The sequence below is a fragment of the Fomitopsis serialis genome, assembly GCF_022376445.1.
Source record: "Fomitopsis serialis strain Sig1Antser10 chromosome Unknown B0H18scaffold_16, whole genome shotgun sequence".
NCBI classification, from domain to species: Eukaryota; Fungi; Basidiomycota; class Agaricomycetes; order Polyporales; family Fomitopsidaceae; genus Fomitopsis; species Fomitopsis serialis.
Window position 1 is genome coordinate 514,774 of NW_025954976.1, and position 18,091 is coordinate 532,864.

Below are 18,091 nucleotides of genomic sequence, written 5' to 3' on the forward strand. Positions count from 1 at the left end.
GGAATGTAGTACCGCGTCAAAGCTATTTTATACGCTTCGATTATCATCTTGTCGTGATTCTGCAGCCAATGTCGACAGGCGCAGATGTTAGTGCGGCGGCGAAGACATAACAAATTTCATATACCGCGATAGTGCTGTGTACTGCCCGGGATTCGCTCAGCAGCATGGCTCAGGACCACACAGACTCTATTGGTCAAGCTTCGTTGAAAATCTTCACGAGAAGGCTGAGGCATCGTGAAACGCAAGATTGGTGAGATCAGCTCACTGAGGTTCGCAGCAACAATAGGGAATATTGAGGAGGGCCAATCACGCACCGATTCTAGGGCCCAAAGTTGGACTCGCGCGGCTGTGTGTGGCTTGTTGCACGCTGCGAACTCCATGAAGAATACAAGGGGAACGATCGATGCACGTTGGGGCTGCACTGCTCTTTTCATTTGGACCCTTGTACCTGTGCTGGCACACACCACACAGCGCCGCAGTAGCTGCATAGTAAGCCTAGAGGAAGATCGGCGCCATCATCCGATTTGAACCCAAACCGTCGCATGTTACGTGCGTCCGGTCAACATACGACGGTGTGAGTTCAGAACGAGAGCCCGGAAGAATATGTGTATCAAGCCATGCACCAAATTGTGTCCACAGCTCTTGCCTGGAGGACGAGGGCTTTGGCGGTGAACGGCTCCGCATGCATTGACTCGGACGTTGAGAGAGGACCGTGGTACACTGCGCGACGGCGGCGACGCGCCTGTTACAGTCACGTGGACACACCGACACGCGAACCGTTCCTCGTTCGCGGCTCGCCCGACGCCCGCCACCAACATGGCCCCCTAGAAGTGAAATCGTGTACACTTGCATCTTGTCCTCATCGTGTTAGGAATGTTGGGTACGCGTCATGCTCAGCACAGACCATAATTGCAGCCTGACAAGCTACTACTACAGTTGTGGGCTTAACGGGCGGTATCGCTACCGGAAAGTCTACAGTGTCCACGCTCCTGCGTGCACACAATATCCCCATTATCGATGCCGACGTCCTCGCACGTCAAGTCGTACTCCCCGGAACGCCAGCCCTGCAGAAGATAGTCAAACACTTCGGGGGAGACATCCTCCAACCCGACGGTTCGCTCGACCGCGCGAAGCTTGGCTCGGTCGTCTTCTCGGACGAGCGCCAGCGCAAGGTGCTGAACGGGATTGTACATCCTGCCGTACGTCGGGCTATGCTCTGGAGCGTCCTCAGATGCTGGTGGCATGGCGAACCGCTGTGCGTTCTGGATGTACCACTGCTGATAGAAGGCGGACTCTGGCGGTTTGTTGAGACTGTGGTAGTAGTATACTGGTGCGCTATTCTACGTTTGCGTTACGTGGTATCTGACCACACGTTGCGACATGTCCTCAATTTGCCTACTTGTGACCGGCAGCTCTCCGGAAATCCAGCTTCAGCGACTTATGGCGCGCGACCGCTCCAGCCGCGAGGCAGCCACGGGACGCCTGAACGCTCAGCTTCCCATAGGCGAGAAAGTCGATTACGCTGATATCGTCATCGACAACTCTGGCTCGTTGCAAGAACTCGAGGGGCAGATCGAATCATTAATCACCAAAGTTCGCCGGAAGGCTGGCTGGTCATGGAGGATAAGTTGGCTCATCCCGCCGTGGGGCCTGTTATCTGCGCTGTCTGTACTTGTGTGGAAGGCTATCAGAGGGAAGAAGACGGCGAAGATGCGGACCATTCGCCCATGACAACTGTATGACGCGTACCCGCTGCTTGTATGCATGCAGACTTCGCGACGGTGCGAGATGTATTACAACCACGGGAACTCTACCTCCATTTTCGTTATGGTTTATTGTAGTCGTTCAAACACCAGATGTACACATAACAGGCCCGACTCACGCCTCTTAACACCGTATTCATTGCACATTCGGTGACATCCCACTCGAGGAGATATGATCACACCGAGGACTGCTGAGAAATATCTCCGCGAGCCGGCGAGCTGACGAACAGGAGAAGCTTGACCCAATGCACAGCTAAGTATATATGTATGATCATTTCCAGCGTAGCTCATGACATCAAGCTCGTGAGTCCCGTAAGTGCCTACGTACTAGATCAGCTCAAATCGCCCTCGGTGGACCCCTCCCCCGTCCCTTCACATCCGCACCAGCGCCGTAGATCTGCGCCAACAGCCCAAGCACACCACCATCAGCCATATCTTCCTCCTCCTCTTCCTCCCTAACCTGGCTGCTCGACGTACGCCTCCGCGTGTCAACGTATGACTCGCCCAGCCCACTGCCCACGCCGCCGTCCTCAGCGAACTCCTCCTCGGGTATCGTGTCCTTCACGGTGCCCTGGGTCGCCCGTGCAGACGGAGGTAGCGGCATGATGCTCCCCTGCGAGTCTCCCAGCGCGACAGTCTGCGCCATGTCAAGCCCAGCCGCGCTCTGGAAGATGGTCGACGCGCCCGTAACCGCGCCTCCACCCACTGCGAGTGACCCAAATCCGGGCCCGCGCGTGCTCTGCAACAGTGTACTCCCTCCGCCGCGTCTCCTTGCCATCACGCTCTGGCGCGGATCCTGCAGCGTTGCATCCAGGCCGCCCTGACTCTCCTGCAACTGACCCAAGGCAGGAGCACCAGTATCCGATGGTCGGCGGAGGAGCCGGCGACGGCCGAGCCCGATAGGGTGCGCAGTGCTGAAGTCGGCGATGCGGCTGAGGTAAAGCGAGCCTGTGGGATCGGCGGGCATCCACTCTGGGTGGGCAGCTTTGAAGTTCAGGAAGCTCTTCTCCATCTTGCCCTCCTTGGACATCAGACGCTCGTCTTGGACTTGCGTGGGGGCGCCGAACTAGCGGAAAATCATTAGGATGGTACAGTCAAGAAGACAATACAGCGCGACGTACCTTGATGTTACCATGCCGCTGGAAATCGAACACTGCGAAGCTGCACACGTAGCCGAGGCCGTCGATGTGGACGGTGAACTCGCGGAAGAAGTCCACGATAGCGGGCGCACACGGCGGCAGCGAGTACCACAATACGAACGGCGTGAGGATGACCGACAGCAGCTCCTGCGCGAAGATCATGACCTTCATCGCGAACAGTTCGCCGAACTCCTCGTGCACCTATGATGACAACAATGTCAGCAGTCTTGTGGGGCACTGCCACTCGTTGACGGACCTTCTTGGAATGCAGCTGGCCCTTCCACTCGTCCGGCATGTAATGAGTGTACTGTATCACGTCTGTCATGAGCAGCTCCGGGTCGAAGACGCGGGTCTCCTCCGGGATCATTCCTCGTGCCACAGCCAGTATGGAACCGAAGATGGTGATGTAGAAGAGGACAGTACGGTGAGGCGTAATCTCGAAATGAAGAAAGAGGTCAGGATCGATTACAGACGCAAGCAAGAGCACAGCCGCGAAAGACCCCGCAATGAAAGCGACGAATCTAGTAACATGTCAGAATCGCTGAAGAGATCTCACTCGCATGACATACCGAACGATCAGCGTAAGTTTCTCGTTTGGAAACTGTCCGATATACATCGTCGCGCTTGGGTAGGACTCGTTGAGGCGACGTTTGAAGAGATGCGGCAGCTCGTTGAACTCGCGGAACTTCCACTGCGCGAAAGGCGTGTAGCGTCGGCCACCGATGTTCGAAGGATTGTTCTTGTACTCCTGTACGAGAAATTTAGTCAGTGGATACATGTCACAAAGGTGGCATGCGTGACTCGCCTCGAAGTATCGGAAGAACGAGTACATGATCAGGTACAGGACGATGAACGGTGCGAAGATTGCGTTCAAGATTCCCATGAAGATGAGCCGTCTCCTTAGCCTGTCACCTCATCAGCTACTACTTCGAGGGATAGGTACTCAACAGCGTACCCTTCGATCAGGACTGCTCGGTTCTTTGACTTCAAGAACATTTTCCTCACTTTCCCACTCTCGTCAAAGAGGTACTCCATCAAGCAAAACCGTAGGTTCCACTCAAGCGCTCTTGTGAGCACCCGTCCCTTGCCGTCTTCAGGAGAGTCAACGAATCGTTCTAGGAGGGACGGCAGTGGCACGCGGAGGTCCAGAAGCTCCTTGTTGAACAAGGCGATGAGGTAGTTCTCCTGCCGCATGATACGGTTTGCTACATCGTGCGCATCAAGCTTGGCGGTCACTGACTGACCTGCGCCTGTAGATGACAGTGCCGTCAATGGATTGTCTTCGCGTATCGCGCCAATGCGCCGTACAATCTCTGGCCAAGAGATGGTTTGAATGTCCGCCTATGTAGTAGGCTCCGAGGTCAGCTACGTGTACGGTGAAAACAGAAGCCTACGCTTACATCTGGGATGTGCAGGAGGTAGGTGTAAAATCTGTACATGTCCACGAGCCGCAGAATCCCTAAGGCATAGTTGACGAGTTGCCACGCGAAGAATGCAGTGAACAGGAGGAAGAACAGAAAGGTGAAGCCCGAGAATCTACGCAGCCTATGAGACTTCATACATGAGAGAGAGACAGCGTATATACCTCGAGACACAGCGGTCTACGATGACGTTGCCTAATCGTGTGACCTTATCCGGTCGTATGCGGGAGTAGTCTACGCATCCCAGCAGAAATGTTGAGAAGCCAATGACGAACCCGGCTGTGCTAGTCGCAACATTCAGCTCTCAGCATGTAGAGTATAGCTCAAGAACGACTGACAGGAGATTCAACCCTCGAGATAATGCGATGCTGTAGATGCCCTTGCCCTCATAGTAGTAGTACGCCTCTTGCAGGAACGCATCAAGGTTGTACACATTGACCCAGTTCCACAGTGCGCGCTCATGGGCGTCGAGACCGCGCATCTTTTGTGGTTGTTCATAGAGAGGTTCAGACGGTGGCGTATCGTCCACGTCGAGTTCTGAGGGTCGTGGAGGGATGGACACAGGTATCCCATTCGAGGTTGTAGTGGGCAGCGCAGGAGGTACGTGCCTTCTCGAGTTCGAGTACAGTGGCTGCCTCCTCGTCTCCTTTCCTTGCCCTTCGGACTTGTAGGTGGAGATGTTGTTCGCCTCGCCGTAGCAGCAGGCGCCGCCTCAATCATGAAGTTCTGCGGTTCCTCGTCTGACGAGTCCTCGTCCTGCTTCGGGTCGGCCTGCCGGACGTTCGGCCTCAGTGCATTCATCTCTGATTTGTCTCCACCCCATGCCACGCGCCGCTTTCCATTGGACTTCGCCTTGGTAGAGCGCGACATTGTACTGCGGGTCGCATGGCCGGCCTCGAGGTCATGGTCCCCGTCCGCGTTATCTTCTTCCCCTTCTTCTAGTACGGACTGGTTCGCTGGTACGTAGCCCTGATAGGTCCTTCCCATGGGATTCAGCATGTGAAGAAATGGCCGTGAATTGCTTGTTCCGGGGAATATAGATTGCGAACCGTGAAGAGATCGTGAAGACGACAGCGGTCGTGAGCTGGAGGGATCGGGTGGGCTTGCCATGGCTCGACCTCAAGTGTTAGACTAGCGGCGACTGTGCATGCACGCCGTGGTACTCTGCAGACTCGGAGGAGAGTCGCACAGGAAGGTCGGTATTGGACCCGCTGCCTTCCCGCCTCGGGCTCGAAGACGTAACACATAAACTGCTAATATTTGGCCGATAAGTCCAGAGAAGGCACATGTAACCCTGAATTGGCAAGTGCTTCTATCAACCCTCAGGACAGGTCGTTCTCTGCCCATGAGCTTCAGCTTGGGATGTCTCTGACACGCTCCTTTGCTCGGGTCCTTGCTCAAAGCCACGCATGTCCGGTGGTCTGCTCCCGCTGTGTGTCATGTTCACGACGACTGTCGACATCCGCGCTCGCACCTGCTGTCCAGCGCTTTACTCGTGAACTGGTCAAGCACCAGCCATGCTACGCGATTTCTGCGTCCAGTGTCAACATTGTGACCGAGCCACGCCAATTCTACCTATGCTTACTGGTGGGCACTCCTCGGGATACCAAGACATGCAGATCAAACTCACTTATGCTTTCAGGATCTCATACGCCGAGCGCGACGAAGACTCTTCATCTCTTCCCTCTACATCGGTTCAGAGGACCTCGAACTGGTACGCTTCTTGCGTGAAGCATTCCCCACACACACTTACATCGCAATTCCAGATTGAGACCTTGGAGGCATCATTGCACGCACAGCCTTCCCTTCACGTCTACATGCACCTTGACTATAATCGGTGCACCCGACCTGAACGTCTATCTACCGCGAACTTGCTTCTGCCTCTGTTGCAGCGCTACCCGGACCGCGTACACGTCTGGTTCTTCCGAAGTCCAAAACTGAAAGGGTTGATGGCTAAGGTCATGCCTCCTCGCTTCAACGAGGGCTGGGGCGGCACATGGCATCCGAAGATATACGGCGCCGACGATGACCTGGTAATATCTGGGTAAGGAAGTACGTCTCTTGTTTCCGAATTCATTGCCCGTTTATCTGGAACCAATTGATTCTCAGTGCGAACCTGAACACATCGTATTTCACCAACCGCCAAGATCGATACGTCCAGCTGACTGGCCAGCCCGAGTTGGCTGACTACTGTTTCTCGTTTCTGGAACAGACAGCTAGCTTCTCGTACTCTCTGCGGCCGTCCTCGACAGACAAGATGCTTACGAGTTGCATTGGCCTCACAAAGACCTACATCCTCATCAGTTCGAGCCGACGGCACAAACAGTTCTCAAGACGTTCCAAGAAAGACAGAGGAATCGTGTCTCCAACAAAATCGCGTCTCTACTCTCTGGGTCTTCTGAGTCGCAGAACCATGAAGATGTTTTGGTCATACCCATCATTCAAGCCGGGCAGTTCAATGTCCGCGAAGAGGAGCGATGTCTCGCCATGCTTTTCCAGCACCTCGCAGAGCCTGCATCCCTTTCGTCGCATTATGAAGGACCACTGGTAGATTTGACGAGCGGATATTTCGGCCTCTACAAACCGTACCAAAACCTAGTCATCAACTCGCCGGTGGCGTGTCGGGTCTTGGCGGCTAGTCCAAAGGTGCGTCAGCTTGCATAGAAACTATGGCAGGGTGTTAAAGCGTACGTTAGGCAAATGGATTTTACGGCTCGCGAGGCGTGTCTGGCAGAATCCCAGAAGGCTATACAGTTCTCGAACGAAGATTCATGACAGCTGTCCGGGCGGCTGGACGAGCATGGCCGTCTGAACAACCCGTTCAGGACCGGATTGAGTCGGGTGTCCAGCTGAGCGAATGGGCAAGGGAAGGATGGACATACCACGCCAAAGGTCAGTATCAGGCTGACAAACATGCTGGTCTCTAACCTCTGCGTCAGGCATTTGGCTCCGACCAACACCCTCCGCACATCCGTGCCTCACACTCTTCGGCTCCACCAACCTCAACGCGCGCTCCGCCAACATTGACACGGAGCTGTCTTTCATGCTTGTCACGACCTCGCCAAAGCTACGCGCGCGTCTCGCAGAGGAGGTTGACGGTCTCAGGTCGCATGCGTATCCTTGGATGGGCGCAGAGAGGAGAGTGCGGCCCTTCTCCTGGTTGCTCGCCAACGCACTCTCTAGTCGCCTCTAATCTGGGACGTTCATGATCTTCATTAGAGCGTATCTTCAAGTCCTTTAGTATTTCGTAGTTTAGGAAGTGTCTAATAGTTCAAGACCACACGTCTCACTACACATACAGTGCTAAGATGTTCTAACAGTCCATCAGCCGTGTGATCACAATAACCATGAAAATTAAGTGTGACACATCACCTTCTCATGTGTCTATCGCTGGAGTCGTACAATGTCGGTTTCTGTTTCTGGCTGCTTCAACTTCGTCGTATTTGGAGCCTTGCTTGCGGATCCTGCCGTGCTCTCCTGCACGTATTCGAACTTGCGCGAGTCCAAATTGAATGTGACCGGGCCCTGGACGACACGTTATCGTACATGTCCTGTTGGTCGCCGAGGGCAATTGCATCTATGTAATCAAACGCACCTCGTTGCTTAGACTAACACTCATCATAGCACCGAAACGTCCGTCTGCTCGCAAGATACGTCACTACGAGAAACAGCCATCGGTCGGAGGGCTGACCTTTATCTGTCCGGCTTGTACAGTGCTTGCATTCTTTCCAAGAATGAGGTGTACATTTGCCGGCCCGCGTCTGTTCCCTGAAGAAAGGTCAGTGTGCCGGCAGTTACTATAGATCGAGAGCTCCCACCATGGTCGGTGAAAGTCTGGCTTGTTCCCCTTGGACGTGTTGGCAAAGAGCGTAAACTGCGAGACGCATAGGACCTCCCCATCTATGTCCTTGACGCTTTTCTTCCACATCGCTCCGGCGCCGTCGTCGAATATCCGTAGCGTCAATCTGATCCATACAGTGTAAGCTGGTCAGCTGGTTACGCTACGCAACGGTGGAACACAGCTAGTACATTTTCTTGCAGATCGTCTCAACATCGGCAGGAGTGGATGCGTTTCCGTAAGGATTTACGGACGTTCGATTGACTCTAACTGGCTTCAGGCGGAGTCTGAATGTGGTTTATAGCCACACTCCAGATCCGTAACACATCTTCAGAAGCCAAGTCGGTGCTGCTAACGTGGCTTCCCTTGCGTATACAGGTATACCTTACATGGCAGGCATGCGTGTGCAATGACACGAGGAGCTGCCAGTATACAGTCACTTCCAGCCAAGTACTGAGTACTTTGGTGTCGCTGTAAGTACTGTACGTATTCGGACTCACCAGTGCACAGACCAGGCTGATGTCGTGAGCATTGCAGCTTTCGAGCGCCCGTTAGATGACCCGTGGCCCCGGGCGCAATTGGTGGCAGGTGCGGAAAGGTATAGTTGTCTGCGCTCTGCCAAGGAGTTGTCGATTCCGACAGCAAACGCTAACCAGAGAGCCTGTGACGACTTCACCAGTGGCACTTCAGTACATTGGTGAGTCTTCCCTCGCGAGTTTCTAGGCTAAGGCGGCAGCTAACGTACTCCGGATCCATATATCTTCGACCAGCAACGTGAAGTGTATGTAGTGGTCAAGCGACGCCATAACACAGTAACTACAAGAGAAGTTCACACAGCTGTGAAACTGTCGTGCCCAATATTAACGGTCACTCCAGTTACTTCACTATGGGATGGTGGACCTTCGCCGTCAGCCGCTCCGGATCCGCTCCACCGACCACCGGCACGCCACTGGCAGTACCTGTCGTCATCATGTCATTAGCGTGGGCTCCCTCGATTGCACCCCTCTGCGGATCCGATCGCTCATTCCTCCACCGAAACCGCACCTAGGACGGGTTCTGCGTCCCGTCCGTTCTTGCAGCCTCGGAGGCTGCTTACTACGGGTCTTATGTCTTCTCGCTATCTTGGTCTTACCTCGCTGCCGACTCTCCGCGTACCGTACCCCATGTATATGGTACCCTCTCCGTACCTTGCCTCAACTCTGCCGTCTACACGGGCAGTCCTGTCGTTCTCGTCATCTCAGTGCGCATTCCCGCCCTCCACTTGCCTCTGTGCCAATGCGACATGTCCGCGGCTATGTCCTCTCCCGCGCTGGCGACCACCATGCTGCTCCTCGCTCTCCTTTGTTCCGACGTCATAGAACGGCGCGTACACATACCGTGACGTGCGTGCGCAGGGCACCGTTGCCAGTGATGGATAGACTACAGTGCGCACTCAAAGGGCAGCATGCACATTCTGCCTCTTCTGATGTTCTGCCCACGTCGTGTCTCGCCACTTCTCCTCGGCAGTATTGGACATTGACAGTGTCCCGCTGCGTGCTCCGAGTAACGCGTGCATCCTGACACGGGTTACACATGTCCTGTGCTAACGTGAGCAACGCACCACATATGGACACTACAGGAATACTTACGTCGACACTTTCGCACCCTCACACAAGATCCCTGACGTCGTGTGCATACTATCGGTTGCATTCGCTTTCTCACAGACAACACGGAGTCGACATTCATCGCTACCGTCACGACTCACCAGCAAGCACAACTCCCGGCCAGTGGAGTCCTCGCCACCGTCACTTGCTGAAAATCGTCGTGTCGCATCTCTGCTTTGTCCAATGCCGAGCATCCTGCGTACCGAGGTACTTGATAGCCACTCACATCCACTTGATATGGTACACAGCACAGTAAAATTTGGCCTTCGAGTCCTGATAGGCCATATGTAGGCTCTCACCCGGCTCGCTCCCCAGGCGACGAGCTAATCTTCCTTATTATATGTAACCTAATTATATTGAGCATCTGTCAGATACTGTACAGTATAAAGTCAACAAGCATACGCGAACGCGAACGCGTCACTGTTTGCCATGGCTCGGAACCCGTACAGACTGACCGGAAGACTGACCGGAAGAGGTAATCCGGCAGATGCCGAACCACAGTGAAGCCTTCTAAACCGACTCTAACTGCCCCGTCAAGCAAGGGGGTCCAAACCCCCTTGCTTGATCGTCGTGGTTAGAGCAGCGTTCACGACGTTTCAGAGCTAGAATTGCGCGCCTGCGGCAAAACATCTCTCCCACTATCTCGATCTCAACGCCGCTGCCGGCACCACGGCCGCCTTTCCTATTGCAGTCGTCGGACTTCAGCGTATTCATGCTCAGCCTGTTTACGGCGGGGCTCACAAGCGCTTCTTCCAACTGATCTGAGGTTTGGAGCCATCAAAACGCGTCTAAATCCTTACGGAAACGCATCCAGTGTCGTCTAGGCTGCTATCATTTGGCCAGATAGCGCAAAGCAAGTACATGTTCTTACCCCTTCCTATTCCGACAAGAACCATGAGACCTTTTGAAATCGAGGACACAACTTGGTCGCCATCGACTGCGTCCCGAGATGAGCAAGCCGACTTGCTGTTGTCAATGTGATCTTACCGGTTACCGAGGCTGAGCTCACGCGCTGTACGACGGCTCGCATTCTTGACCTGCTAGACTGTATGCGTAGCACGAGATAGCAAGATGCCCGCAAACCCCCCGGGAGGGCTCGTCGTCGACGAGCCCTGTGCAGACCTTCTCGTGGTCCGGGGGGTAAGTAACCCTCTTGAGGGTGAAACGAACATGCACTTTAAGGCTCGGCGTCGCTGTTCAGCACGCCGACCAGGATCGAGCTCAACGCTACATCCAACGGGACAGTGGACAATCCATCCCCTCCCTCTCAACACTCTCAGTGTATGAACCCATCCATGCTCCTACACGCCTCTAAGGCATACTCCCAAGGCCCTATTTCCCCCATAAGAGATAGAGAACAGCGTAAAATAGCCTCGCCGCCACTGCGCACATTCCACACACAAGCGCTTAAAATACCTCCGCCACCCGAGTGCGAAACGGACACCACGCACCCCCTTTTTCGCAAGATTTGCGCAAACGAAAAACGACCTGGCCCCCCAGGAAGAAGACCTCGCTCGATTCTGTAGGAACCCCAGTCCAGTGAACAGCACAAGTCGAAACTGCGCAACCAAAACCAAAAACGGAATCAAAAACGAAATCTGAGTGACTACTTCAAACCCAACCCATGAGACCGGCAAATAACCGTGAACCAATCAATACAAAACACGTACGCTTGCTTCCAGACTCGACAAGCAACTCTTAGTCGACCCTCGCCCGCACTGTATGCCACACAATAACGACGAGGCGCTCCTTGTCAGCGCACTGATTAAGGTTTGCAGCCACTCCGCCACACGCCACAACCCATAAACAATAGCATACAAACACATGACGTCTGAGGACTTGAGAGATAACCAATCACAGCCAGACTCTCTCAACCGCCGCAAACAGTTTATTATACACCTCACTACCTGCACATCCTCCCAAATAAACCTAATCTTCCGCTTTACGTCACGCTCCCTGAAAAGAACACTAGTGGCAGTTCTGAACGCCCATAAAATCCAATAAAGCACTTGCCGGTCAGAACGGTCAGAACTCATCAGCGCTCATCTGGAACAAAAAGGCCCTGACATAGTAGACGCTGGCCCATCCCTGTTAAAACAGACCTCAGCCGTCACAAGAATCTCTCCAAGCAAACCCAATGACGCCCACCAGCAACAACACTCTCCCAAAGGGAACGAAGGGATACGGGATACGAAAGCATCCCAAACCACGATCAATCAAGCCATGGACCCCCACAGTCCTAAAGTTCGATCCGCCGCTCGAAATGCCACCCCCGCTTCCCTCTGTTCCACCCATCCTCCCCATCCTTCAACTACCGCCCAACCCGAAACGAACGGCGACAATAGAAGTGGAGAGCCGCCCAGAAAAGAGAGGCGAGAGTTGGACGTGGGTCGTCCGCAAACGCCCGCCCTGCCAAATCGGAAAAGGGCAGCTGATCTCCCTCTCAAACGGGATCCTCCGATCGGGTGTCGGACGTATCCGCAGCGTCACCGAATCCAGACGTCATTGGATCACGTGGTCGATTGAAGGGGCCCAGACGATTATGACGTTCAGGTACCAACGTCATGGTCCAGGCTCCAAGGCCAGGACCGGCGACTACACACACAACTGTACAAAATCCTACCCCCATCACCTGACCCACACCCATTTTTCCGTGCCGATACTCTACTTAAAGAAAGCAAAGACAGTCCTTACGAGTTCGATTCCGATGATGACAGCGAAACCACCTCATAGCCAATGCCCCACGATACTGCATAGGAACTACCTAATCACAGTAGAACCGAGCACACCCGGATGTACAGATTGACTTTGAGATCAACAATATCCCCCTTTCTGCCCTTCGCCGCTGGTCTCGGACAACCATCCAGACAGCCAATCCCTGCTCCCGATCTCCCGCAGTCAGCGCTCACCCGGCCTCGCCACACCGTAAAACCGTAACTAAGCCCGATCAGCTTCGAGCTACCTCCTAAAAAACACAGCCCCCGCCGGTGACCAGTGAGAATCACCCGAGCCCCGGAACAACACCCGGCCCGGATCAATGCCGATGCTCTGGACTATTCACCCGTCAAACATAACCGACACTCTCGTTATCCCGCGAGCGGGCGCACAATTAGACTCCGCGAAGCAGTTACCCCGCGAGCCCTACCCCCTGCCCGTAACCGCCTGTCAGAACAGTTACCCCACTCACAGCCCCAAGCAAATGAGCAACCCAATGCGGAACAGAAATCTACTTCCCCGAGATCGAGGCCGCCACGCGTAACAAACCGCCCAGGGCGATCGCACTCACGCTGGCTCCACGAACCTAATACGCGACGTCTTCCATTTCGAGCACGTCGCCACCTATCATCCCTCACACAGCCCCTACTGTAGACAACAGCCAAACGGTTCAACCAAACCGGATACAAAGTGGATGCTCGTCGGAGCCATACTGATCCACCCACCAGCAAAGTACACGCATACCCACTGTACAGACTACGCTCACTGGCAGACTGCCTTAAACAAAAACACAAATCTTGATTGAGAAGCCGAAGCCTTACGCGACCCGCCGAAAAGACTCCACAGGGCACAGCATAACAAATGGCTGCATCAGAGCGCACAACTGCCACCGAGACGCTCCCGTCAATGTAAAAACGGGATTACCCAATCCGGTAATCCGATGGTAAGCGAACTCACGAACACAACACAACGAACGAGAATATACACTACCACCAGGCGCTACCCACCACATTACTGGGTTTGTCTCCTCCCAAAACCAACAGAGCTAACGAAAAGACACCCGAACGTGACCAGGAAAATGAAAGCCGGGACAAGGTCAGAAATCGAGATTGACAGAGAATACATCTCACTCACCGACGCTCGACGCTCAAACGAAACACGCGGCCACCGAACCAAGACCGCACAACGGCAGCCGCGAGAACATTACCAAAATATCTGAGACATCCCAAGAAGCTGCGCACATGTTGACTTCGAGGACAGCGAAACGGACGCGGGAACAAATCGACATAACCAATCAGAGCATGTACTCCGACAGGCTTACTTCATAGCAGGCCATGAGGTTAAAAGGAGGACCTGAAGGCTGCGCTCCCCACCAAATCTAAATAACTCACATCGACGCCTTTGCCTGCCCACCATGCAACAGCCCCAGCCCTCCACTCCTACGAAAAATGGGACCTCCACGCTTCCTAGTGTCGTCGGGACCGGTCGACCGCTCTCGCGCCCCCCGTCCCGCGCCCTCACCAGGTCCCCGCCGCGTCGCAGCCTCAGCGCCATACCTCACACTTCCTCGAGCGGCAACCCATGGGTCTCCCCAAGGGCCACCTCGCCCGTCGAACGCACCGGTATCTCTTACGCATCTATGGCAGCGAAGCCTCGCCCGACTACGCCGATACTCTCCTCCGCCTCTCAGGCAGTCCCCGCCTCGACCGCCAAACCAGCCGGAAAGATCGAAGCCGTCGCCGAAGCTGGAGCGTCCGCGAAGGATGGGAAGGATTCGGGATTGAGCAGCACGACGACCCAGGTGGTCGTCAAAGGTACGCAATCACCACTCACCGTGTCGCTCCAACCCTCATTTTACGTAGTCGAGGAAGAGGAAGCAAGCCTCGACCCCGAACGCACCCGCTCCGGAAAGCAACCCGCAGCTTCCAAACTGAAGAACAAAAAGCAGTGTGCCAAAAAGAGTGCCAAGGCGGCGGGTAAGCAGCCTGCAAACATCGGTATCGGCCTCCCCGCCCAAGACGACCAGCCTGTGTCCAACGTGGGACCCTCTAGCAGGTCAATCAGCGACGTCAGGAAGTGCCGTAGAATCTCCACCGACGTCGACGGTGAGAGCGCCCCCATTGGCACGATCCCCAAAGTCCAGGACACGCCGACAACGCCGGCGCGCCCCCCTGCTGCTACACAACCCACCGTCATCTCGCTCATCTCACCGGCGGGGAGCGACAATGACCCACCCGCCGTCACCACCTCGGACCTAGAAGCAGACGACGTCGAGATGCGGGACCCGGACGATTTCGAACTCTCCACGGCAACCATGCGTATGTTCTACGGACTCGATCCCAATTACACTGCTGATAGTTACCATCCTCGTCCCATTGTTGCCGTACCTGCCCACCTATTCCCAGACGACCGCACGATCCACCCGCCGCACGTCTGGAACGTCCCGGGCAGCTCTGAACGCGTCCAGCAATACATAGAGAGCCAACACGTCCGCGAAAGGAACCCGTATGTCCTAGCTGTAGCTGAGCAGGTGGAAGGCGATATTGAGGGTGAGACCTACCTCCATGCATGTCACCCACCGCCTAAACTAGTTCTGCAGACCTCTACGCTTCTGCTGCGCCGCCGGATACCTCCGAGAGGCACCCGTCGCGTCACTTAACCTCCAACATCGCCGCCCCGCAGGCGGTACGCCCGCCCCCTCGCTCGTTCCCGTCGGTTGGCATCAGCATGGGTGACCACCGGTCCCCGTCCATGTACGTTGCGAACCTTGAACATCCAGCACGCGACTCACCTGCTCATCATACCAGGCGAAGCAACAATATGCGACGCGAACCCACCGCAGGCCCATCTCGCAGCAGAGCTGGCAGCCCACGCATGATCCCGCCACGCTCGCCGCCGAACCGCCTCCACCCGCACCCAGTCCATTATGCTCCAGGACCCTTCCCGAACTTCCCGGATCCGGACGTTTCCCCCGTCCCTGCCTACCGTGCTGCCCCTCCGACGCACGATCACTCGGCCGCGCCACCCGCTCCTTACTTCCCCGCCGGCCCAATTGCCCCACTAGAACCTGCCCATGGCCCCATCGCGCCTCGCTCGATGACGCGCACCCCCCCAGGAGGCTGGCCCATCGTCCAAGGCGATGACCCGTTCTGGCCGTACGCCAATATACAGGCCGAGCAGCTCGTCGAGTGGACCACGAAGTGGGAACCTTGTGTCCTCATCCACTTCGTAGGACGAAGCGCAGGCGACAAAGGCAACTACGCCAGGCAATGCACGGCAGACACGATCCTAAAGAAAGTCTTCGACATCCCGGACGCGGTCGTCACCCAGCCAATCCCCGCGAACCCACAGCCCCGCCCGAATGCAGAACCGATTTTCTACCGAGTCGATAACATCACCGTCGCTCAGCGCGACCGACTTCTACGGAAGCCATGGGCGTCCACGATATACGGAACTTTCGGCGTTGTCCCTGCCCCGCACGAACCGCCAACCTTCATTGGAGGATGGCGCTACCCTCAACGGCTAGGCACCACCTCAGCCACTGGCATGGCGGACGTCATCCGCAAGGACTTCGAGGTAGGAGTACTCGCTGATCATGCTCACTCCCTGCTCGTCTCCGACATCCGAGGCGATGGACGATGGCGCCACCTCACTGTCAATGAAGCCCACACCCTGATCGTTCAATCTGTACGCGTCAGGCTTATAACGGTACGCGAAGGACGTGACGACGACGAAGAACTAATCGCCCTACTATACATCGAGTCACCAACCTCCGATGCCGCCGAGTGGATCAACTTCCGCGACGCGATACGCCACCACGTTTTTGGCAGTGCTTACGCTGGACCTCCTGAACTCGTCACATCCTCTTTCTACTGCATGTACTGCCACGCGGCAGACCACCCGACCTCAGCCTGCACCCTCCCGTCTATTCCAGGTTGGCTCGGTCCCTCGATGGACGAAGTGAGGACGATGCTCGCGAACGACAGACGCAACCAAGGCGGTGAGCAGAGAGGCCGAGGAGGACGCGGCGGCCGCGGCGGACGAGGTGGTAGAGCTCGAGGAAACAGTAACTGTGGACGCCGCCCTGGTTCGGACACTGGCGCGACTATTCGCAACGCTTAAGTTCGTCTCCCTCGCACATATCATCTATCGCACTACCTAGCATGTACAATCGTAGCCTGAATATCACGTACCTTTCGCTGAACCACGAAAGAACTACGCCTGAGATAAACAAAATCACACAACTAACTCTTTGAATCATATGTACGGTCGAGCTGAGCGCCCACATTTACTGACTGCACCTGCAGGACAGGAAAGCCTTGAGCCCTCCGTAACATTTTCCCCCTAGCTAACGGGCACTGTTAGACTTGCCCCGGTTGAGAAACCAAGTGATCTCGCATCACATGTCACCTGAAAGAACCAGGAGTGTTCTTCGCCCCCGGCGGATCATTGTAGCCGGGACGTGTAAAGCAACGGCGAATATACATGAAACAAACACCCCCCCCACGGACGATAATTTGGCACCCGGACTACCTCTCCTCTATTCGAGAGAGAACAGCACGTCCCCCGCCCATGCCGATCTTGATGATCGAATGGAGGAACTCGGAGACGGGGCTCCTTCCGATCCATCCCTCGGCTCGTCGCACCGAGAACAGAGGACAGAAGGTTGCTTTCTGAGGGCATCACCCTCCACTGCGACTAACCCTTCCACCCGTAATAAGGGCAGGAGAACTAAGGCAAGCATCCGCTGTGGGGTGGGCCCACATGGGAGCAGCGGCACGACCTCAATACACCGCACGTACAAGTCAAGACGGGAAGGGGCAGCAACCGGCATAGGGCAACATTGACTGTCGAACAAGCGAACGCAACATCGATTGTCGCACAAGCGAACGCACACGGCGGAAGAGCTAATCGAGCACCCAACCAAATACATGCGGAAGGAGGAAGGCTACTGTACATGAACGGCAGGTCCCTCCGCCACCTCATCCTCGACCTCTCCCTCCTCCATGGCCTCGACGTCGGGAGGGCGTGCAAACTGCAGGCGACGCGGTATTCCGGAGTAGCCGTCAGGCACGTACACTCCCTCCGACAAGCGAGCGTGCAAGTCCCGGACGCCGGCCTCAACGGAACCCAGGCCTCGGGCGAAACGGACGGCTTCAGAACGAGCGTCGCGGTTGGCGGTCCGGCACTCGTCGAGGAGGCCTTGGAAGCGGGTGAGCAGACCATCGAGGCTGTCGGAGGAGGCGCGGAAGGAAGATAATTGCATGGGCCGTTCCATGTACCGAATCGGAAGAAGCGGGCGACCAACCTCGGCATCGGATTGCTCAGCGGCGACGCGGTTTGGAGCCCAGGCGATCAACGGGTAGGGCTCGCCGACGTAGCTATGCTGGGACGGGAGAGTCAGGAAGACCTGGTCGAGGTACTCGATAAGATCCTGGACGTCCGAGTACCGGCGGACGAGCGGAAGGGATGCGTCGCCGTGGGCAACCGCGCGAGACCGAGAATCGAAGAGCATCCGCTGTGCGGAACGAAGGCAGGTTGGCGAGACGAGGAGGACGAGGCGGAAGAAGGC

At 55.7% G+C, this 18,091-nt stretch overlaps 6 protein-coding genes across 6 annotated transcripts; 4 read left to right on the top strand and 2 right to left on the bottom strand.

The window, feature by feature from the left end:
- The first annotated feature begins 769 nt into the window (after nucleotides 1-769).
- On the top strand, nucleotides 770-1,966 carry B0H18DRAFT_993535 (CoaE-domain-containing protein). Its single transcript, XM_048045201.1, has 3 exons — nucleotides 770-880; nucleotides 937-1,330; nucleotides 1,413-1,966. The coding sequence occupies exons 1-3, from the start codon at nucleotides 874-876 to the stop codon at nucleotides 1,729-1,731; spliced, it is 720 nt and encodes a 239-aa protein (XP_047896252.1). The 5' UTR covers nucleotides 770-873; the 3' UTR covers nucleotides 1,732-1,966.
- B0H18DRAFT_993538 (autophagy protein Apg9-domain-containing protein) lies at nucleotides 1,967-5,531 on the bottom strand. The gene is made up of 10 exons (XM_048045202.1): nucleotides 5,069-5,531; nucleotides 4,662-4,961; nucleotides 4,488-4,607; nucleotides 4,303-4,438; nucleotides 3,858-4,243; nucleotides 3,708-3,807; nucleotides 3,472-3,650; nucleotides 3,159-3,423; nucleotides 2,885-3,103; nucleotides 1,967-2,829 (listed from the first exon to the last, which is right to left on the bottom strand). The coding sequence occupies exons 1-10, from the start codon at nucleotides 5,431-5,433 to the stop codon at nucleotides 2,101-2,103; spliced, it is 2,799 nt and encodes a 932-aa protein (XP_047896253.1). The 5' UTR covers nucleotides 5,434-5,531; the 3' UTR covers nucleotides 1,967-2,100.
- Nucleotides 5,532-5,685: 154 nt separating this feature from the next.
- B0H18DRAFT_1083838 (uncharacterized protein) lies at nucleotides 5,686-7,516 on the top strand (the record flags this gene model as incomplete). The annotated part of the gene is made up of 7 exons (XM_048031710.1): nucleotides 5,686-5,910; nucleotides 5,966-6,037; nucleotides 6,090-6,367; nucleotides 6,433-6,590; nucleotides 6,611-6,969; nucleotides 7,020-7,215; nucleotides 7,263-7,516. 7 exons carry the CDS (start codon nucleotides 5,686-5,688, stop codon nucleotides 7,514-7,516), a joined length of 1,542 nt encoding a protein of 513 aa, XP_047896254.1.
- B0H18DRAFT_135584 (D-Tyr tRNAtyr deacylase-like domain-containing protein) lies at nucleotides 7,504-8,388 on the bottom strand. The gene is made up of 6 exons (XM_048036799.1): nucleotides 8,353-8,388; nucleotides 8,142-8,288; nucleotides 8,015-8,091; nucleotides 7,919-7,962; nucleotides 7,696-7,848; nucleotides 7,504-7,626 (listed from the first exon to the last, which is right to left on the bottom strand). The coding sequence occupies exons 2-5, from the start codon at nucleotides 8,249-8,251 to the stop codon at nucleotides 7,708-7,710; spliced, it is 372 nt and encodes a 123-aa protein (XP_047896255.1). The 5' UTR covers nucleotides 8,252-8,288; nucleotides 8,353-8,388; the 3' UTR covers nucleotides 7,504-7,626; nucleotides 7,696-7,707.
- A 266-nt stretch (nucleotides 8,389-8,654) lies between these two features.
- On the top strand, nucleotides 8,655-10,166 carry B0H18DRAFT_993581 (uncharacterized protein). The gene is made up of 3 exons (XM_048045203.1): nucleotides 8,655-8,858; nucleotides 8,932-9,748; nucleotides 9,817-10,166. Exon 2 carries the CDS (start codon nucleotides 9,053-9,055, stop codon nucleotides 9,719-9,721), a length of 669 nt encoding a protein of 222 aa, XP_047896256.1. The 5' UTR covers nucleotides 8,655-8,858; nucleotides 8,932-9,052; the 3' UTR covers nucleotides 9,722-9,748; nucleotides 9,817-10,166.
- Nucleotides 10,167-13,933: 3,767 nt separating this feature from the next.
- B0H18DRAFT_1116891 (uncharacterized protein) lies at nucleotides 13,934-16,681 on the top strand (the record flags this gene model as incomplete). Its single annotated transcript, XM_048033496.1, has 5 exons — nucleotides 13,934-14,333; nucleotides 14,382-15,068; nucleotides 15,119-15,272; nucleotides 15,327-16,519; nucleotides 16,572-16,681. 5 exons carry the CDS (start codon nucleotides 13,934-13,936, stop codon nucleotides 16,679-16,681), a joined length of 2,544 nt encoding a protein of 847 aa, XP_047896257.1.
- Between the last annotated feature and the right edge of the window lie 1,410 nt (nucleotides 16,682-18,091).

Excerpts from the sequence above, each read along its gene's own strand:
- B0H18DRAFT_993535 (XM_048045201.1), top strand. Across the intron at positions 1,331-1,412 it reads ACTGTGGTAGTAGTATACTG|CTCTCCGGAAATCCAGCTTC; the intron begins GTGCGCTATTCT and ends TGTGACCGGCAG.
- B0H18DRAFT_993538 (XM_048045202.1), bottom strand. The coding sequence starts at position 5,433 with ATGGCAAGCCCACCCGATCCCTCCAGCTCACGACCGCTGTCGTCTTCA. Across the intron at positions 4,439-4,487 it reads GTAGACCGCTGTGTCTCGAG|ATTCTCGGGCTTCACCTTTC; the intron begins GTATATACGCTG and ends TAGGCTGCGTAG. Across the intron at positions 3,104-3,158 it reads GCCAGCTGCATTCCAAGAAG|GTGCACGAGGAGTTCGGCGA; the intron begins GTCCGTCAACGA and ends TTGTCATCATAG.
- B0H18DRAFT_135584 (XM_048036799.1), bottom strand. The coding sequence starts at position 8,251 with ATGTGGAAGAAAAGCGTCAAGGACATAGATGGGGAGGTCCTATGCGTC. Across the intron at positions 7,963-8,014 it reads TACAAGCCGGACAGATAAAG|ACGGACGTTTCGGTGCTATG; the intron begins GTCAGCCCTCCG and ends TCTTGCGAGCAG. Across the intron at positions 7,849-7,918 it reads GTGTTAGTCTAAGCAACGAG|GGCCCGGTCACATTCAATTT; the intron begins GTGCGTTTGATT and ends CGTGTCGTCCAG.
- B0H18DRAFT_993581 (XM_048045203.1), top strand. The coding sequence starts at position 9,053 with ATGGTGGACCTTCGCCGTCAGCCGCTCCGGATCCGCTCCACCGACCAC.